We start from the raw sequence: 21,591 nt of genomic DNA on the forward strand, positions 1-21,591 counted from the left end.
TGATCTTGAAGGTCTCTTCCAACCTGGTTTATTCTATGTAAATTCTATTCTATGTAAACACATAGAAAGCAGTCCTGAGGAGAAGAGCTGCTCAACATGAGCCAGAAATGTGTGCTTGCACCCAGAAAACAAACCACACCCTGGGTTGCATCAAAGAAGTGTGGCCAGCAGGTCAGGGGAGTGGTTCTTCCCATCTGTTCCTCTCTCATGAGACCCCACCTGGAGAGCTGTGTTGAGCTCTGGAGACCCTAACACAGGAAAGACATGAAGGACCTGTTCAAGAGATCCAGAGTGCCACAGAGATGGTCAAAGGACTGGAGGCTCTCTCCTATGAAAAGAGGCTGCGAGAGTTGGGGTTGTTCAGCCTGGAGAAGAGAAGGCTCCAGGGAGACATTATAGCAGCCTTTCAGTACTTGAATGGGACCTACAGGGTAGATGGAGAATGATGTTTTTAAAAGGCACATAATGATAGGGAGTAATGGCTTCAAACTGGAAAAAGCCAGATTTAGGTTAGACATTAGGAAGAAATTCATCATGAAAGTGTAGAGACATTGGAACAGGTTGCCCTGAGAAGCTGTGGAAGCTCAAACCCTGCGAATGCTCAAAGCCAGGTTGGATGGGGCCTTAAGCAACCTAGTCTAGTAGGAGATGTCACCACCCACAGCAGGGGATTGGAACTAGATGATCTTCAAGTTCCATTCCAACCAAAACCATTCTGTAATTCTATGATTTCCTAGAGAAGAGGGATCCTCTGTTTAATTCTGGAGTACAATCATGCCAGTCATATCTCATTTGGAATTCATTAATCTCTAGGAAGATTAAAAAAAATATATGGTTTTCTTGGTCATTCAGATCTGGATGAGGGGATTGAGACAGTCATCAGCAAATTTGCAGATGACACCAACTTGGGAGCAGATGTTGATCTCTTAGAGGGCAGAAGGGCTCTGCAGAGGGACCTCGACTGACTGGACAGATGGGCAGAGTCCAACGGGATGGCATTCAACAAGTCCAAGTGCCAGGTGCTGCACTTTGGCCACAACAACTCCATGCAGAGCTACAGGCTGGGGTCAGAGTGGCTGGAGAGCAGCCAAACAGAGAGGGACCTGGGGGTGCTGATTGACAGATGCCTAAATATGAGCCAGCAGTGTGCCCAGGTGGCCAAGAAGGCCAATGGCATCCTGGCCTGCATTAGGAATAGCGTGGCCAGCAGGAGCAGGGAGGTCATTCTGCCCCTGTACTCTGCATTGGTTAGGCCGCACCTTGAGTACTGTGTTGTGTTCTGGGCCCCTCAGTTTAGGAAAGATGTTGAGTTGCTGGAATGTATCCAGAGAAGGGCAATAAAGCTGGGGAGGGGATTGGAGCACAGTCCTGTGAGGAGAGCAGCTTGAGACTGCGTCCTCTTGTTCTGCTGCTGGTTGCCTGGGAGAAGAGACCAACCCCCACCTGGCTACAACCTCCCTTCAGGGAGCTGTAGACAGCAAGAAGGTCTCCCCTGAGCCTCCTCTTCTCCAGGCTAAGCAACCCCAGCTCCCTCAGCCTCTCCTCACAGGGCTGTGCTCCAAACCCCTCCCCAGCTTTGTTGCCCTTCTCTGGACATGTTCTAGCAACTTAACATCTTTCCTAAACTGAGGAGCCCAGAACTAGACACAGGACTCAAGTGTGGCCTAACCACTGCTGAAAAGAGTAAGGAGCAGAGAACTTAGAGACTTAGCCAAAGCCAGCAGACAAGCAGCTTATCTCTCCTGAGCAAAGCAAAACAGGCAGAGATCAGAAGAGAACTGTGAAAGAAAGAATTATTATGGTAAAGCTCCTCTTATTCCAGATATTTACCCAATGAATTTGTTTAGAAGAATCTTTAGTTTTCCTTTTCATACCCAATAGTAATTGATTTATATTTTTCTACCTTTCTGCTCAAAATCTGCAACTAAATTTTAAAGGCACAGCCTAAAACCACCACACATGAGAGCTAGCACTTCCTCTAAGAATGGCAAGGGGAGATTAAAAAGGTCCAGACAGCAAGGCTGGCAGACCTGGGAAGTACCTTTAGCCCCAGCAATGGGCATGTGATCTGCTCAGCTGGATCTTTCCCATTAGCTTCGTGGTTACTGCAGTTCCAACCAGTCTACATTTCCACACTGCACTAAGGAAATGCATAGCTTCATAGCAATGAAAAAATAAATATATGAAGTGTACTGAAAACAAGTTTAGGCCTTCAAACTTCCCTAAATTAAGAAACAACCACCAGTTATTCAGGCTTATTCCACACTTCTACTACAATATCAAAAGAAAGCCACAGCCAGACATCATGGTCCCTGTTCTGGAACACATTCAATTCAGGATAAGCCTTTTAAGAAGACACTAGTTATATTAAAATGTAGTAAATCTCTCCTGAGTAACTTTAACTGTTCAATGACCTGCAATAAAGTCAGGTTTTCAGATGGCTCAGCCTAAAAGACTGAAAGCAGATAAACCAGAGCTGCCAAATAAAGCATCAACTGTAAATGATTGTTTTGAATGACAAACCAACCCGTTCTCTCTAACCACATTTGCATAGGGGAATAAGATTTTAAGCAAGAATACTTCAAAGAGATACATCAGCCTCACATGGATAAAGCTCCATCAACCCAAATGAAAAGGTTTAGAAAAGTTAAGAGCACAGCTAAGTTGAAAACAGTCTCTTCAAAGAAGCCCTGCAAAAACTGTGCTTCACTGAGTTTTCTTCAAGGCAGGGATCAGTGCTGGGCCCATCCTGTTCAGTATCTTTATTGATGATCTGGACAAGGGGATTGAGTCCATCATCAGTAAATTTGGAGATGACACCGAGCTGGAGGCAGGAGTTGACCTGTTAGAGGGTAGGAAAGCTCTGCAGAGGGACCTCGACAGGCTGGACAGATGGGCGGAGTCCAAGGGCATGAGATTGAACACATCCAAGTGCCAGGTTCTGCACATTGGCCACAACAACCCCATGCAGTGCTACAGGCTGGGGTCAGAGTGGCTGAGAGCAGCCAGGCAGAAAGGGACCTGGGGGTGCTGGTTGATGGTAGGCTGAACATGAGCCTGCAGTGTGCCCAGGTGGTCAAGAAAGCCAATGGCATCCTGGCCTGCATCAGGAAGCGTGGGGCCAGCAGGAGCAGGGAAGTCATCCTGCCCTGTACTCAGAACTAGTTAGGCCACACCTTGAGTCCTGTGTCCAGTTCTGGGCCCCGCAGTTTAGGAAAGATGTTGACTTGCTGGAAGGTGTCCAGAGAAGGGCAATAAAGTTGGGGAAGGGTTTGGAGCACAGCCCTGTGAGGAGAGGCTGAGGGAAAGAGAGACTGGCCCTTGGAATATACTGCCCAGGGAGGTGGTGGAGTCACCATCACTGGAGGTGTTTAGGAAGAGACTGGATGGGGTGCTTGGTGCCATGGTTTACTTGATTAGATTGTGTTGGGTGATAGGTTGGACTTGATGATCTCAAAGTTCTTTTCCAACCTGGTTAATTCTATTCTATTCTATTCTATTCTATTCTATTCTATTCTATTCTATTCTATTCTATGTGATTTGTCTCCAATTTCCACCAAGCACTGAATGCATGTCATCAGTAACAATAGTGTGAATGGAAGAACAGAACTGTATTTCCTCCAAGCAGCTTCCCACTAGCTAATTTTCACTTCTGCACAGTCACACATTAATATAGTAACACTGTGGCTTTTATTGCTGTGGTTTCCTCTTCTGACTCATTTGTGTTGGAATGAATCACAAATAAACAAAGCACCTGGCTTTTCCAGTTTCTTTGACACGCTGTATTCAAAGATTGTGTTGCATGAACATCATTAATTTAATCAGAAATTTTGGACAGAATTCAAACCCAATCTTTCATCCCAAATTAAACTTCATGCAAAATGCATAATTTGCTTTCATTTTTTAGTGTAAACATAGCAATTTTTTTTTTAAACATTTTAGTCATTTTAGTGTTTGCCTCCAAGTCAAATTAGTGGAGAAATAGGGGACCAAAAAAAAATGTAATTGTTTTTTCCTCTGCTGGCCTGTGTTCAATTTCTTCCGACTCAGTACTTTGTTTTAATCCAAGTCAATCAAACTCAGTGCTTTGTTTAAAGAACATAAGCCTGAACTGAGAATATACCTGTCTCTTGGGTACTACACAGAACTGATAGAATAGTATTAACCAGGTTGGAAAAGACCTATGAGATCATCCAGTCCAACCTATCACCCAACACCATCTAATCAACTCAACCACGGCACCAAGTACCTCATCCAGTCTCTTCCTAAACACCTTGCAGGAAGTTGCTAGTATCGTATGGGTAATATCATATGGCACAGGTGATTCCAGAACAAAAGAGAATCAGTTATTGCTGTTGCATTAATTGATGTTGCATTAAGAGTAGGGTCCAGATGTCTGCCCGTCTCAGAGCCCCAGGACTCTTATTGGAATTATTTGACACAATTAACATTTGCTTCTCTTCTTCTGGTGCCCAATAACATCCAGCCCAAATCTCCCCTGGTGCAGCTTGAGACTGTGTCCTCTTGTTCTGGTGCTGGTTGCCTGGGAGAAGAGACCAACCCCCACCTGGCTACAACCTCCCTTCAGGAGAGCAAGAAGGTCTCCCCTGAGCCTCCTCTTCTCCAGGCTAAGCAGCTCCAGCTCCCTCAGCCTCTCCTCACAGGGCTGTACTCCAAACCCCTCCCCGGCTTTGTTGCCCTTCTCTGGACTCATTCCAGCAACTCAACATCTTTCCTGAACCGAGGGGCCCAGAACTGGACACAGGACTCACAGTGTGGCCTGACCACTGCAGAGTACAGGGCAGAATGACTTTCCTGCTCCTGGAAGGATATTATGTAAGTGTACTCTCCCAATCCCAGGGCTATACAATACACTTTTCTGGGCTAGCCTGCAAGGCTAAATGATTTCAGAACTTGAAAATGTTTCATATGAATTGGCTCCTGTAAGGATTAAGTGTAGTTTGCCTTTGGTTTATGCAATATTGTACAGCAGTCACAATGACTAATTTAGAGGTGCAATTTATTCCTCTGTTCTAAGGAAGATACAGGGCACATTGTGAATCACAAAGGCTGCTCTATTAAGTAATAGATAAAGCTGAAGAATTCACTGTGAGTCATTTATTCACTTATTTATTTCAGGAGTGTCTGTGAGGAGATGTCAGTCTCTCCAATATACCTGTTAACTGAGATTACCCTAAAGAATTCCTCACATGGTTTGCAGTTAAATACCTGATGTTCCTAGATACCCTTAGTTGTGATTGGTAAGTACATGTTATGGCATTTCAGGTTGTTCTGGCCGAATGGTTCCTGACAATTACATTTCTTGTGCAATACAGACATCTTTTTTTTCTCCTTGCAGTTTTTTCCTTGCCTCATTTTGTCTGGTGTACTCTTATCAGGAACTTGACAAGTTTAGCTGAACACAAAATTTAAAACTTAAAAAGTAAAATCATTGCTTTTCTACAGATAAGAAAACAGAATACATAACAGGGAGGAAACCGTCTCCTGCCGCGTCCCTGTTACATTCTGCAATGCTGAAGAAGAAAGTCCAAACTATAGAATAGAATAGAATTAAGCAGGTTGGAAAAGACCTTTGAGATCAGCAAGTCCAACCTATCACCCAACACCATCCAATCAACTAAACTATGGCACCGAGTGCCTCAGCCAGTCCCCTCTTAAACACCTCCAGTGATGGTGACTCCACCACCTCCCTGGGCAGCACATTCCGAAGGCCAATCTCTCTTTCTGGGAAGAATCTCTTCCTAACATCCAGCCTAAATCTCCCCTGGCACAGCTTGAGACTGTGTCCTCCTGTTCTGGTGCTGCTTGCCTGGGAGAAGAGACCAACCCCCACCTGGCTACAACCTCCCTTCAGGGAGTTGTAGACAGCAAGAAGGTCTCCCCCGAGCTTATTCTTCTCCAGGCTAAGCAAGCCCAGCTCCCTCAGCCTCTCCTCACAGGGCTGTGCTCCAGACCCCTCCCCAGCTTTGTTGCCCTTTTCTGGACACCTTCCAGCAACTCAACATCTTTCCTAAACTGAGGGGCCCAGAACTGGACACAGGACTCAAGGTGTGGCCATGTGAAAAAGTTTGTCAATCACATTATTTGTTATCAGGATAAAGAAACCTGCAACCAAAGGCTTCTTAGCCTGGAGAGGAGAAGGATCAGGGGTGACCTCATTGCCCTCTACAACTACCTGAAAGGTGGTTGTAGACAGGAGGGGGTTGGTCTCTTCTCTCAGGCAACCAGCACCAGAACAAGGGGACAGTCTCAAGCTGTGCCAGGGGAGGTTCAGACTCGAGGTGAGGAAAACGTTCTTCACCGAGCGAGTCGTTCGTCATTGGAATGTGCTGCCCAGGGAGGTGGTGGAGTCACCGTCCCTGGAGGTGTTCAAGGGGAGATTGGATGTGGCACTTGGTGCCATGGTCTAGTCATGAGGTCTGTTGGAACAGGTTGGACTTGATGATCCTTGGGGTCTCTTCCAACCTTAGTTACTGTGATACTGTGATACTGTGATACTAATGGTAAAGGAAAGCAAATCCTTTGTACAGAAACTGAAAGGCAAAAACTGAAAAATATTTTCCCAAAATTAAATCTCACAGAATCACAGAGATCCCAGTTCATTTTCCTTCCCTCTCATAGGATTGCCACATTCACAAAGGAAACGATGGAGTTCACCAACTTCAGTGTGACCCAGAGAACTGACTCCAAATTAAAAAAGTTAGAGGTCTGAAAAGGAACAATTGTTGTTGTCCCAGGAGAGCAGCTGTAACAAAACATTTCTGTTCATTCAGATACTGAGGGATCAGCCTCTTCTATCCATAGCAACCAGTCTGCAGCAGCAGAGATTGGAGTTACAAGTTATCTTAACACTGCTTTCTCAAGCATTTTCTAAAGTGAGCATTATGAGAAAACACAGCAGTTCGTGGTAAAGGAGGAGAAAATTAATACCTTGAAAGGAAATTTTAAACAAAAATCATTAATTTTCAGTGCTGTTTATCTATGCTGATTAAATTCAGTGACAAGGTGCTTCAAGGTTTTCTTCTTGTGATGGACACAGAAAGAAACATTACAGGATTAAAGGTGACACAAACTGAGGGACTTGACCTTGTTCTACATTTGCAGCAGTACTTCATGAGAGTTTAATGTGCCAAAAGGTAGAATAGAATAGAACAGAATAGAATAGAACAGAGCAGAACAGACTAGACTAGACTAGACTAGACTAGAATAGAATAGAATAGAATAGAATAGAATTAACCAGGTTGGAAGAGACCTTTGAGATCAGCAAGTCCAACCTATCACCCAACACCATCTAATCAACTCAACCATGGCACCAAGTGCCTCATCCAGTCTCTTCCTAAACACCTTGCAGGAAGTTGCTAGTATTGTATGGGCAATATCATATGGCACAGGTGATTCCAGAACTAAAGAGAATCAGTTATTGCTGTTGCATTAATTGATGTTAGTTGATTTAGTTAGCAGTCTGTGGCTCAGTTGGTAGCACATAAGACCTTTAATGGGGAAGGTCGTGAGTTCAAGCCTGCAGTGGGCACTAGTGTCCTCCCTACTCTAGTCATGAGGTCTGTGGTGACAGGTTGGACTCGATGATCTTTGAGGTCTCTTCCAACCTTAGTGATACTGAATGTTGCATTAAGAGTAGGGTCCAGATGTCTGCCTGCCTCAGAGCCCCAGGACTCTTACTGGAATTATTTGACACAATTGACATTTGCTTCTCTTCTTCTGGTGGAAGGACTTGCAGTGACACAAGTTCAGAAAGTTAAAACAGTCAAATTGTTTTACTTATTAAACTGACAGAACAGATTGGGAATACCAATCAACCCTGTTTAGCCAAAACAGGGCCATCTTGTCTTCCCAAGACTCCCTCCTTCAGGTCATTGGCAGGCCAGCTTCACCGATCTTCATTTAACACAAACACCTGCAGACTGTAAATGGCTTTCATCCCACAGCTACTAAATCAACTTGCCTTCCTGCCCCACAGTATGCTGGACAGTTATCCACAGCCCCTACTTTTCACCTTTCTAGCTTCTTGTGTGGCACAAATTCACCCTAAGATGTTCATGCAATCCTGTTTGAAAGTAGAGAAAAACTGTGCTCAGTGTATTTTTAAGTCCTCACATTTTCTTGTAGACATTGCCCTTAGGAGAGCTAAGTGCAATTATTCAGAAAGCAGAAGATTACCAAGCTGTTTTCTTCTCTTTTTTTCAGGCTGCTATGAGTGACAGGTACTGGGTTAAGCAACTGTGAGAATTTACCTTATCAGGAAAGGGTCTGACAGAATCAAATTATATGTATCACCTCCTCAGTACTTCAGCCACCCCATGATTCATCTACATCTACTGGATTGTCACACTCCTTTCTCCTAGCTTTGCCTCAGAACGTTGCTCACACCACTATCAGCTTCTTTTTAATGCCTCCAGCCTAAAGCTGTCATTCCAAGTTAATGCAAACTGGCTCTAAATTCTTGCATTACTTTGAGTTAAAAAAGAATACACGTGTTATTTCAACATGAGGTCTTCAATAAATTGTGCTGTCAGTTCACAGGATCACACAGGATCACAGGATGTTAGGGGTTGGAAGGGACCTTTGGGGATCGTCAGGTCCAACCACCCTGCCAGAGCAGGACCATAGAATCTAGTGCAGGGCACACAGGAACACATCCAGATGGGTCTTGAAAGTCTCCAGAGGAGACTCCACAACCTCTCTGGGCAGCCTGCTCCAGTGCTCTGTGACCCTCACACCAAAGAAGTTCCTCCTCATGTTGAGGTGGAACCTCCTGGGCTGTAGTTTATATCCATTGCCCCTTCTCCTAGCACAGAGTGCAATGGAGAAGAGCCTGTCCCTTCCCTCTTGACACCCAGCCCTCAGATATTGATAAACAATTATTGGTTTGAGCTTTAACTGGAGTTTAAAAGCTCAAATGGTAACAGATTGAGATTCCTCCCCCCTCCCTTTGCTGGTAATGTAAAATAAAACAAAACACAAAAAATCAAGTAGGGGAAAGGAGGGGTAAAATTCACAAAAGAAATGGTCTGGAATTGATTTAGAAGTAACAGAGGTAAATTTTAAGCAATATATATATACACACACACCAACAACAGGGAGGGTTCACAAAGGCAAGGGATAAGGATAAATAGGAAAATACACAAAACCAAGCCCGGGTGGCCTGGTATTCCCTGGATGTAAGTGGATTCAGTCCTTTAGAAAGCCTGGATGCAGCTTGGAAAATAAGCCCCAACCACTGGCCAGTACAGGAAGGAGCAGCTGATGACCTCTCTCAAACAGGCGAGGCCAGAAAGAGAGCAGTAAAAGCTGTCTGCCCTTTTTATAGGCTTGCTGGACAGGAAGGGGGAGTGGAACAGACCTCCTTTCACCCAGGGGCCCCCTCCTCCTGGGAGGGGGAAAACCAAGTCTCTCTCTGCCCACCTGGATCAAGTTTCTTTTGTCCAGCTGGGGGCTGGGCATAACCCAGCACATAAATCTAATGAGAAAATTTTCAGCAAGAGCAGATTATTACTGGGGAGGCTGGAAGGGAGGCAGAGATGTCAGGAACTTCAAAAATGTTTTCTGAAGTCCTCAGTGGAATTTCTGATGAAAAAGAGACGTGGCAAGACAAAGAAAAACCCCAAAATGCCCAGGATCCCAATGCTCAAGTAGAGTTTCCATTGACCAGAAGAAATAGGGTGGAAGCAATCTGGAGGTAAGGTGATTGCCCTTCCTCTTTACCTGTGTGGAACAGGGAGGACAACAAAATACACCTCACCGAGCTGTGATGAAGCCAACTTTGACTAAAGCTTCTTAAAGAACGAATCAAGAGCTATAAAAGCACTGTAGGCATCTGTGTTGGTGCACAATGCATACTAGCAGCTGTGAAACTCACCCAATATAGCAACGACTTCATCATCCTGTATTACTTCCAAAGAGCCCGAAACCACGAAGCAGAGGCTGTCGACGCTCTCGCCAGCGTGGTAGATCAGGTCTCCGGGAGCACAGTGCACTGTCTGGAACTCCATGGCGAGCGCTCGGAGGCACCCGTCGCTCGCCAGCCTGAAGGCTGGGTGCTCCTTGAACACTTTGCGGTTCAGATGCACACAGATATCTGCTCTCATGTCCTTAGGGCAGATCTGCAAAACCTGAGCAGAAAAATTGGCAATCAGTTCCTGTGCACGGCTTACACGTTCCTCTTACGCCTTGCTTACTACACAGGGTTTAAGGACTACTTTCCTCCTCCTTATGAAAATTTTAACCTCAGTCTGTGCCTGCTCTTTAACATCATTATTGATGATCTGGATGAGGACATTGAGTCCTTCATCAGTAAATTTGCTGACGACACCAAGCTGGGGGCAGGAGTTGATCTGCTGGAGGGTGGAGAGGCTCTGCAGAGAGACCTCGACAGGCTGGGCAGATGGGCAGAGTCCAAGGGCAGGAGATTGAATGCATCCAAGTGCCGGGTTCTGCACATTGGCCACAGCAAACCCAGGCAGAGCTACAGGCTGGGGCCAGAGTGCCTGGAGAGTGGCCAGGCAGAGAGGGACCTGGGGGTGCTGGTCAATGGTAGGCTGAACATGAGCTTGCAGTGCGCCCAGGCAGCCAAGAGGGCCAATGGCATCCTGGCCTGGATCAGGAACAGTGTGGCCAGCAGGAGCAGGGAGGTCATTGTGCCCCTGTACTCCGCATTGGTTAGGCCACACCTTCAGTCCTGTGTCCATTTCTGGGCCCCTCAGTTTAGGAAGGAGGTTGACTTGCTGGAATGTGTCCAGAGAAGGGGAATAAAGTTGGTGAGGGGTTTAGAACACAGCCCTGTAAGGAGAGGCTGAGGGAGCTGGGGTTGCTTAGCCTGGAGAAGAGGAGGCTCAGAGGAGACCTTATTGCTCTCTACAACTACCTTAAGGGAAGTTGTAGACAGGAGGAGGTTGATCTCTTCTCCCAGGCAGCCAGCACCAGAACAAGAGGACACAGTCTCAGGCTGTGCCAGGGGAGGTTTAGGCTGGAGGTTAGGAGGAAGTTCTATACAGAGAGAGTGTTTGCCATTGGAATGGGCTGCCTGAGGAGGTGATGGAGTCACCATCACTGGAGGTGTTCAGGAGGAGAATTGGTGGGGTGCTTGGTTGCATGGTTTAGCTCATTAGATGGTGTTGGATGATAGGTTGGACACGATGATCTTGAAGGTCTCTTCCAACCTGGTCTATTCTATTCTATTCTATTTATTCTTATGTTATTTAAACACAGAAGCCACAATATTAACTTAGCCTGCTTTGCAATACCTGAAGGAAAATAACATCTTGATCTCAGCACTCTGCTCTGCTTTACTGAATTGCCAGGGTAAGGCCTCAGTTTTTTAAGACAACAAAACTGAGAGGACAGCAGTACATAAAGTTGTGGAAAAAAGCTTCCTGAAGGGTTGTTTCTAGAGGGTGGATCACTCTGCTGAGCTGCAGATTTCATTAAAAGTCTGCACAAATTACATTTTCCAAGTAACAGAATATTCTACTAAGAAAAAAAGAGCAAAAAGTTACTAAAATGCTTAACTTGCAATACTGAGATTTACAGGTATTCAAATTCACCTCTCAGTGGCAGTAATGAGTTATCTGTGCACATAAGAAAGGGACATGAAGGTATGATAGTGTGGGGGGCAACTTCTGAACTTCCAAATGCAATGTTCCTCATGACAATTAATGGTATCTGCTCCTATGGGTACACAATCTGATGCTAAGCACAGCGGGCACCCGACAGGGCCATTTAGAATAGAATAGGATTAACCAGGTTGGAAAAGACCTTCGACATCATCAAGTCCAACCTATCACCCAACACCATCTAATCAACTAAACCATGGCATTAAGTGCCCCATCCAGTTTCTTCTTACACACCTCCAGGGATGGTGACTCCACCACCTCCCTGGGCAGCACATTCCAAAGGCCAATCTCCCTCTCTGGGAAGAATTTATTCTTAACACCCAGCCTAAACTTCCCTGGGCACAGCTTGAGACTGTGTCCTCTTGTTCTGTTGGTGGTTGCCTGGGAGAAGAGACCAACCCCCACCTGGCTACAACCTCCCTTCAGGGAGCTGTAGAGAGCAAGAAGGTCTCCCCTGAGCCTCCTCTTCTCCAGGCTAAGCAACCCCAGCTCCCTCAGCCTCTCCTCACAGGGCTGTGCTCAAGGCCTCTCCTCAGCCTTGTTGCCCTTCTCTGGACACGTTCAAGTCTCTCAATGTCCTTCTTAAATTGAGGGGCCCAGAGCTAGACTCAGGACTCAAGGTGTGGCCTAACCAGTGCTGAGCACAGGGCACAATGACTTCCCTGCTCCTGCTGGCCACACTATTCCTGATGCAGGCCAGGATGCCATTGGCCTTCTTGGGCGCCTGGGCACACTGCTGGCTCATGTTCAGCCTACTATCAACCAGTACCCCCATGTCCATTTCTGTCTACATAATACATAATATGGACAGGGTTTTGGGACTATCCCTGAGAGAGTGTCTGTGAAGAAGTACATCTCAGGATGTGCTTGAGCAAACCATTGAGCAGTATAAGTCTGCTGCTGCTTCTTTTTGTTGTTGTTGTTGTTTGGTTTGGTTTTGGTATCCCCAGAAGTAGCTATCTCATCCAGCTAAAGAATATTCTGGGTGAGCCCCAGAGTTACTCCCATACATTTTCCTGGATGGAAAGGAGATGGCTATAGCACTTAAATATACGGCACACGTGGATGACCTCTCTCAGCTGCCCCAAAGGAAGCAGTGTCTTCACCTGCCAGTTCTTAGATTTCCAGGCACACAGGAATGGGTTGGGGTAGCCTGATGAACATTTAACAAGGAACACAGCCAGTGGCCATAGCTGTCTTTACAAATATCTCATTTACTGTCAAGAAAAACCTTCTGTATTTGCAGATCCTTGTGAAGCTTTGCTCCTAGATTTACACACTCACACGTCAGAGTTACTTGAATATCACACACAAAAGGGGTTATTGTAATAGAAATTGTAGTAAAAAAGCCTGACTATACAAAAGAACATTTCAACTGAGGATCTTGTTCAGAGCCCCTTTGTTTTCTTAGTCTAATAGGAAGTTAACTAATTTTCCATTAACTAGAGGGATTAAACACATTTGAGAGTTACAGACAAACAGCAGAGAGCTTTCATTTGTAGGGGGAGGGCAGGAAACATTTTTATGGATTAATTTTAGAATCTTTTCAGCAGCTCTTGATTAAACTTTGTTATACTGGCACTTTCTGGCCTTACAGACTTCACTTTTAGCTATTTATTCACTCATTGGCATGCCTGTAGTTAACACTGAACTTTGTGGCCTACAAAACAGTGAGAAGATGGATCTTGTGCTAAATACATTTTTCAGTATGAGTCTCGTGTAGAAAGCTGCTCTGCATTGGAATAGAATAGAATAGAATAGAATAGAATAGAATAGAATAGAATAGACCACCAGGTTGGAAGAGACCTTCAAGATGATCGAGTCCAACCTATCAAACAATCCAACCCACCTAAACAACTAACCCATGGCACCAAGCACCCCATCAAGTCTCCTCCTGAACACCTCCAATGATGGTGACTCCACCACCTCCCAGGCAGCCCATTCCAATGGGCAATCACTCTCTCTGTGTAGAACTTCCTCCTAACCTCCAGCCTAAAACCTCCCCTGGTGCAGCCTGAGACTGTGTCCTCTTGTTCTGGTACTGACTGCCTGGGAGAAGAGACCATCATCTGTCTGTCTACAGCCTCCCTTCAGGTAGTTGTAGAGAGTGATAAGGTCACCCCTGAGTCTCCTTCTCTCCAGGCTAAGCAACCCCAGCTCCCTCAGTCCTTCCTCATAGGGCTGTGTTCCAAACCCCTCACCAACTTCATCGCCCTTCTTTGGACTCGTTCCAGCAAGTCAACCTCCTTCCTAAACTGAGGGGCCCAGAACTGGACACAGGACTTGAGGTGTGGCCTAACCAGTGCAGAGTACAGGGGCAGAATGACCTCCCTGCTCCTGCTGGCCACACTGTTCCTGATGCAGGCCAGGATGCCATTGGCCCTCTTGGCTGCCTGGGCACATTGCAGGCTCATGTTCAGCCTACCATTGACCAGCACCCCCAGGTCCCTCTCAGCCTGACTGCTCTCCAGCCACTCTGACCCCAGCCTGTAGCTCTGCATGGGGTTGTTGTGGCCAATGTGCAGAACCCGGCACTTGGATGTGTTAAATCTCATGCCGTTGGACTCTGCCCATCTGCCCAGCCTGTCAAGGTCCCTCTGCAGAGCCTCTCTACCCTCCAGCAGATCAACTCCTGCCCCCAGCTTGGTGTCATCAGCAAATTTACTGATGATGGACTCGATGCCCTCATCCAGATCATCAATAAAGATGTTAAAGAGCATGGGGCCCAGCACTGATCCTTGGGGCACACCACTAGTGCCTGGCCGCCAGCTGGATGTGGCACCATTCACCACCACACAGCAGCACAACTACCACTGCTCTGTCTCAGGAGCAAAATATGTTTCATTCATTAGATGACATCCTGGAACTTATACACAAACCATCAAACTAACAGAGCTCACACCTGAGTATTTGTGGATTGGCCATGAGTCCATCTCATATCTGCTAACTTTTGATATGCAGATGAAAGCTGATTTCTTGAGTTTAGAGTCATCTCTACCAGTAGTTCAGCTATGAACACACCAGTTATTTCAGCCACATCATATTAAGCTCTTTGATGTCCTGATAATTTGAGACTTTTTCTGTTTATGAAGATAATTCTCAAAGGTCACAGTGAGTTGTGCTTGGTTTGGTTACCCTGATGCCTCCAAAGGCATTTTCAAAGCATTTCTCCCCTTATCAGAGGAAGCAAAGAATGAACTTTGAAGATAACCTAAAATAAACATGTTTTACATAGCAATTTTTATCTTGTTGCTTTGTTAAAATGATGAAAGGAGCTGGTACTTAGGGGTGAATCAAAGCACCAGATTTCATGATGCTAGATATCCTCAGACTGTTGTCTCTCCACCTTCCCCAAATCTACCTACCTCAAAAGCTTAACACCACACAAAGACATTTTTGTGAGATAACAGGCAGAGAAGCCTCTAATCACCACTATCAAGTCCTAAAATATGACTTCTTTCTGAAAGCTACTATGATGAGCAGTGCTTCCCAGAATCATGGTCTTAGCTCTAAATGGCAGACACAATGAAGACAACTTAGGAAAACAAACAGTACCCTGTGCACCCCCTGCTCTCCAGACAGCTTAATGCAAGGCCACATCTGTTCTACTCTTTCATAATGAGGCATTAACACTTAGAGGGAAATGAGATTGCTTGCTGCCTAACTGCACCATCTATAGTTTAGAACACTAAATTAAGCCACCAATCAGAAGGGTGGTGAGCACTGACAGGATTTCCCAAAGGAACCAGCCCACAAATCACGTATTTTCACAAGCAGAAGAAATAGGATAGGATAGGATAGGATAGGATAGGATAGGATAGGATAGGATAGGATAGGATAGGATAGGATAGGGTAGGGTAGGGTAGGGTAGGGTAGGGTAGAAGAGGGTAGGGTAGGGTAGGGTAGGGTAGGGTAGGGTAGGGTAGGATAGGATAGGATAGGATAGGATAGGATAGGATAGGATAGGATAGGATAGGATAGGATTAACCAGGTTGGAAGAGACCTTTGAGATCAAGTCCAACCCATCACCCAACACCATCTAATCAACTAAACCATGGCACTTTTATTCTACTTCATTGAACATAGAATCATAGAATCAATAAGGCTGGAAAAGACCTCAGAGACAATCAAGTCCAACCTACCACCCAACACCTCATGACTAACTAAACCAGGGCTTCAAGGGCCACCAAAAAAACACACCTACTTTCACTATGAGTGTGTATCAACATAACAGAGTAGTTGAAATGCTGTATTTGAAAGCTTGAACAAATCAGGGAGGCTTGTACTTGGAGCTATTTAAACAACATTTGTCTTCTTTACTCAGGAAATATCTCCTGTTTATTTCAATGAAATACTTTCAGGATGTGACTTCTTCCCTTGCAATTGAATTTACTTACCTTTTCAGTATCTATTCCTCTGGACATTGACCAGGTGGAAACAATGTAATCCATCACACGTTCACTCAGTCCTTTCGGGACCTGGTAGAGCTTCAGGAAGTCCCGGACGCTGTTCAGCATTTCATGGTACCTGTTTGTGTTCGCATACATCTGCTGGAATATGGTGGTCACATTGCCAAAAATGGTTGCATACAGAAGGGCTGTAAAAAAAGAAGGAAAACAACAGATGCAACACATTGCAAGTTGTGAGGATAAGTCTGTGTTCCACTGTGCTTTAAGACTCGAAATGCCAGGACCACAGAGACGCATGCAGTACCGGTGCTTTGCTAGGAAGCCCTGATAAGCACATGGATTCTATTGGTCACCCTCGGCACTATAAATGGAGGGCCACCACCTATTCAGGAATAGACTAGACTAGACTAGACTAGAATAGACTAGAATAGAAGTAGAGCAGAGCAGAATAGAATAGGAGTAGAGACGAGTAGAATAGAATAGGAGTAGAGTAGAGTAGAATAGGAGTAGAGTAGAGACAAGTAGAATAGAATAGGAGTAGAGTAGAATAGGAGTAGAGTAGAGATGAGTAGAATAGAATAGGAGTAGAGTAGAATAGGAGTAGAGATGAGTAGAATAGGAGGAGAGTAGAGTAGAATAGGAGTAGAGTGGAGACAAGTAGAATAGAATAGGAGTAGAGTAGAATAGGAGTAGAGTAGAGATGAGTAGAATAGAATAGGAGTAGAGTAGAGTAGAATAGGAGTAGAGTAGAGATGAGTAGAATAGAATAGGAGTAGAGTAGAGTAGAATAGGAGTAGAGTAGAGATGAGTAGAATAGAATAGGAGTAGAGTACAATAGTAGTAGAGTAGAGATGAGTAGAATAGAATAGGAGTAGAGTAGAGTAGAATAGGAGTAGAGTAGAGATGAGTAGAATAGAATAGGAGTAGAGTACAATAGTAGTAGAGTAGAGATGAGTAGAATAGAATAGGAGTAGAGTACAATAGTAGTAGAGTAGAGATGAGTAGAATAGAATAGGAGTAGAGTAGAATAGGAGTAGAGACAAGTAGAATAGAATAGGAGTAGAGTAGAGTAGAATAGGAGTAGAGTAGAGTAGAGTGGAGTAGAGTAGAGTGGAGTAGAGTAGAGTAGAACAGAACAGAACAGAACAGAATTAACCAGGTTGGAAAAGACCTTCCAGATCATCAAGTCCAACCTATCACCCAACACCATCTAATCAACTAAACCATGGCACCAAGTGCCTCATCCAGGCTCTTCTTAAACACCTCCAGTGGTGGTGACTCTACCACCTCAAGCCCTGCAACACAGGAGCTCCTGAAACACAAATATTTGTCCACCAGACAATTCAGTACTATCCAAAACCTTACAAAGCCACAAGATGACAAAAGAGTTTTAAGACAAATAGCTTGACAGAAAATACTTTAAAATTTCACCTCTGGTTTACAGTGCCTGTGTTGAAATGTCATCAGTGACAGATTTCCAAGCTTTAAGTGCATTACCACAGTAGTAAGCCGAGTCATCCTTACCCACCTCAGTGTGACAACAACAATGCATCAAAGCAGAAGATGGAATATGTAATAAACAGCTACCATGGGTCAGTGATTTATAAATCTAAGTTTAATAACACATAAAAACTCACATTATGTTTCATATTCTTCAGGCAGAAGAACAGCAAGGCCTGAGGAAAGAGCTAGAGCCCTCAAAGGCAGACTGCTGCACAGCCTGACTTCATTCAGTACAGCCATGGAGCCAGCTAGTTCATCAAGACGCAGTTTAATAAACACAGGAAAGACAAAAGGCAGTATTTCAAGGAGTGGAGAGAAGCAGATGAAAACACACAATTCTTGAGAAGGTCTGTCTGCTGAAGCCCAAGATGGAACACCAGGCTAGCAGCAGTACTGATGGTCACGTTTTGATGGCTTGCAGGGGATTGGGCTGAGGCTATTCCAGCCAATCCAGTCCTTAATGGGAAGGAAGCACAGGAAGCCTCAAGAAGAGCTTTCCTTTGCAGTGAGAATCATCAGGTCAGTGATACATGAGAGGCTAGCTATAGAGGGAGAGAAACAGGCAGATGGCAGATTTATCAATAACCACCAGTAAGTGCTCTGGCTTTATCTTTTCCTGTCCTGCCAAACAGGCACCAAATTGTCACTATCATACTTGTTTGACTTGAGAGTGAAAAGCAATAAATAAATGAGAAGTCATAGTTTTAAAAAGTAATACTTTGCCTTACCTAAATACTCCTTTTTGCTCTTTATTTCCTCCCTCACTCCTTCCTTAAAATTAATACATTTCCTCATCCCATTCACTCCTTTGAGAATACAGAACATTCAGGTCGGTGTTACAGGCAAATATCCTTAAGCCAATCAAGATGCTTTAGGGTTTTCTGACCAACAAAAAAAAACCCTTGATAATGTGCAAAGGAAACATACAGGACTGTCCTTCCCCTGATCATTGAGAGATGCAATTTAAATTTAGATGTACTCAAGGCCCTTCCACTGCAAATTCTCTGCAGGTTTCCTTCTTGAAGCTGTATCTGTTCTTTCCTTTCCATGAATTCAATTCTCTTCTTTCCATGAGTTCTGCTAGAGACCAGATTTTCCTTTTCCCAACTACTCCTCTGTACAGAGGATAGAATAAATAAATAAATAAATACATACATACATAAACACACAAAAATCTGTAAACTCAGTTTTAAAAAGCGAACAGAGATACAGTAACCAGAAATGTATAGATTATTTTTCTCTGTTTAACTTGAGCTAAACCATATCAGGAAGTCTGACTGCAGTGAGTGCTGACAAAAAAGAACATCTTTTAACAACAAATATACTATCAAGTGCTCCTTAATCCATGAGTATTTTGTATTTATCTTTCCCTAATTATGTCCTGTGCTGCTCTCTGTTACACAGATGCAAACCTGACACTACCTACTCTAGTCATGAGGTCTGTGGTGACAGATGATCTTTGAGGTCTCTTCCAACCTTAGTGATACTGAATACTGTATACAACCCTAGGCCTTACTTACGCAGACTTGTACCAGGTTCCCTGCCAGAAACCCAACTCAGGATCTGCAAAACTGCTAAGTCCCCCAGGCAGGACACTGTAGCAATGCAAGGCATTAACAAACATCATTCTGCTGCTAACCAACATAGCACCAAAAATAGGTGACAGATTAGGAAGAAGGTCACAAACAAGCTTTTACTCTGCAGATTTCTGAGCAATCATACTTGTGTGTGCATGGTTAACTCCTGCAATCTGAACAGGAAGACCTGGGGGTTAAGTCCCTTGGGATGTTTAGCTCCGAGCCAGAAAAGGTAAAACAGACTCCCTGCTCTGTCCTATTGTTGTTCAGCTACATGAAGCCTAAAGAAAAACCCAGAAATGTGGTTCTTCATTTTGATTATGATGATGTGAGCAACCCCAGAGCAATTTCCATTGCAAATTGCAGCTACTATGCTCCAGTATGACAATTATCTAGGCAAGATTATTATTCCTGCCTAATTAATAGTTTAATTAAAAAAAAAAAATCCTCAGACTTGCAATCCTTAATTTGACATTAGATAACCACTTTATTACTATTAAAGACACATTACAACCAAGGATTCTTGCATCCTCATGCTGGGTAGATACATTAGCATATTAAACATGGGTCTCTTCTGCAAAGAAGCTGTGTGCCTTGCCTTGTTTTCAAAGGAATAATGAAATAAATCCCCTGCAGTGCACTGCAGCCCCAGGCAGAAAGGTTTCAGACACACACCTTCTACAACAGAATAGGAATAGGGTGGCCAGCAGGAGCAGGGAGGTCATTGTGCCCCTGTACTCTGCATTGGTTAGGCCACACCTTGAGTACTGTGTCCAGTTCGGGGCCTCTCAGTTTAAGAAGGCCATCGAGACACTTGAACGTGTCCAGAGAAGGGCAACAAGGCTGGGGAGAGGCCTTGAGCACAAGTGATACGAGGAGAGGCTGAGGGAGCTGGGGTTGTTTAGCCTGGAGGAGACTCAGGGGTGACTTCATTGCTCTCTACAACTACCTGAAAGGTGGTTGTAGCCAGGAAGGGGTTGGTCTCTTCTCCTAGACAACCAGCACCAGAACAAGGGGACACAGTCTCAAGCTGTGCCAGGGGAAGTTTAGGCTCAAGGTGAGGAGAAAGTTCTTCACTGAGAGAGTCATTCATCATTAGAATGTGCTGCCCAGGGAGGTGGTGGAGTCACCATCCCTGGAGGTGTTCAAGAGGGGATTGGACATGGCACTCGGTGCCATGGTCTAGTCATGAGGTCTGTGGTGACAGGTTGGACTCAATGACCCTTGGGGTCTCTTTCAACCTTGGTGATACTGTAAAAGTTGGGCATTTTATGAAAAGGCAAAATCTCCTCCTCTCCATGAATGTCAAGATTCCTCACAAAAGTCAGAGCCCTACCCTCAACATCATAATTCACTTCTGACAATAGATAAAGAAAAAACACATTGTCCCAAACAATGTGGCTACCCATTTACAATGCAGTCTGTGTCACCCTATTTAAACCAGTGTTTAAATAATGTCAGAGATAAAAGCATAGCAATTTTAATAGCAAATTACCTGCACAAGTGAATCATGAAGGTCATACACAGGTTGGAAAGGTCAGCAAATCATCTGCTACCTTTAATGATATCACAAATAAGAATAGAGAAATAAATACAAGTCAGTGTAGGTCCCAGCTACCACAGTAAATGATCTGGGATCTGATTTTAGAATTACAAGAGGAAGAATTTCTGCCTGTGAGAATGAGAGGTTTGCAATTACTCCAATTACAGATGTAAGTGCTGCACACGGTTCCTGAGATGAATCATCAGATTGATGATAATTTGTTGAAAACACACTCACCCAAAGCCCTTGCATACAAAATGTGTGCAGGACTATACAGCAACAAGTGAGACCAGCATCAGCTAGTGGACCTCTTACATCTTGTCCCCAAGATTTGCAGTCCTCTCTAAAACCAAACTGCCCTCAATTTCAGCTTCTGGAAAGTTCACAGAATCACCCAGGTTGGAAGAGACCTCAAAGATCATCAAGTCCAACCTATCACCCAAGCCCTCATGACCAAACCATGGCACTAAGTGCCACGTCCAATCCCCTCTTGAACACCTCCAGGGATGGTGACTCCACCACCTCCCTGGGCAGCACATTCCAATGGCGAACGACTCTCTCAGTGAAGAACTTTCTCCTCACCTCCAGCCTAAACCTCCCCTGGCACAGCTTGAGACTGTGTCCTCTTGTTCTGGTGCTGGTTGCCTGGGAGAAGAGACCAAACCCCACCCGGCTACAACCTCCCTTCAGGGAGTTGTAGACAGCAAGAAGGTCTCCCCTGAGCCTCCTCTTCTCCAGGCTAAGCAACCCCAGCTCCCTCAGCCTCTCCTCACAGGGCTGTGCTCCAAACCCCTCCCCAGCTTTGTTGCCCTTCTCTGGACACGTTCAAGAGTCTCAATGTCCTTCTTAAACTGAGGGGCCCAGAACTGGATGCAGGACTCAAGGTGTGGCCTAACCAGTGCTGAGTA

The 21,591-nt window shown here is 44.8% G+C and overlaps 1 protein-coding gene across 1 annotated transcript in view; it reads right to left on the bottom strand.

The window, feature by feature from the left end:
* KCNH1 (potassium voltage-gated channel subfamily H member 1) overlaps window positions 1-21,591 on the bottom strand; it is a 296,255-nt gene that overhangs the window by 142,704 nt on the left and 131,960 nt on the right. The window contains exons 8-9 of the mRNA XM_054169248.1: window positions 16,049-16,248; window positions 9,899-10,151 (exon numbers count right to left, since the gene is read on the bottom strand). Of these exons, the coding sequence (XP_054025223.1) occupies window positions 9,899-10,151; window positions 16,049-16,248 (453 nt within the window). The remainder of the gene's footprint in view (window positions 1-9,898; window positions 10,152-16,048; window positions 16,249-21,591) is intronic.

This window comes from Dryobates pubescens, chromosome 2, assembly GCF_014839835.1.
Source record: "Dryobates pubescens isolate bDryPub1 chromosome 2, bDryPub1.pri, whole genome shotgun sequence".
Taxonomy (NCBI): domain Eukaryota; kingdom Metazoa; phylum Chordata; class Aves; order Piciformes; family Picidae; genus Dryobates; species Dryobates pubescens.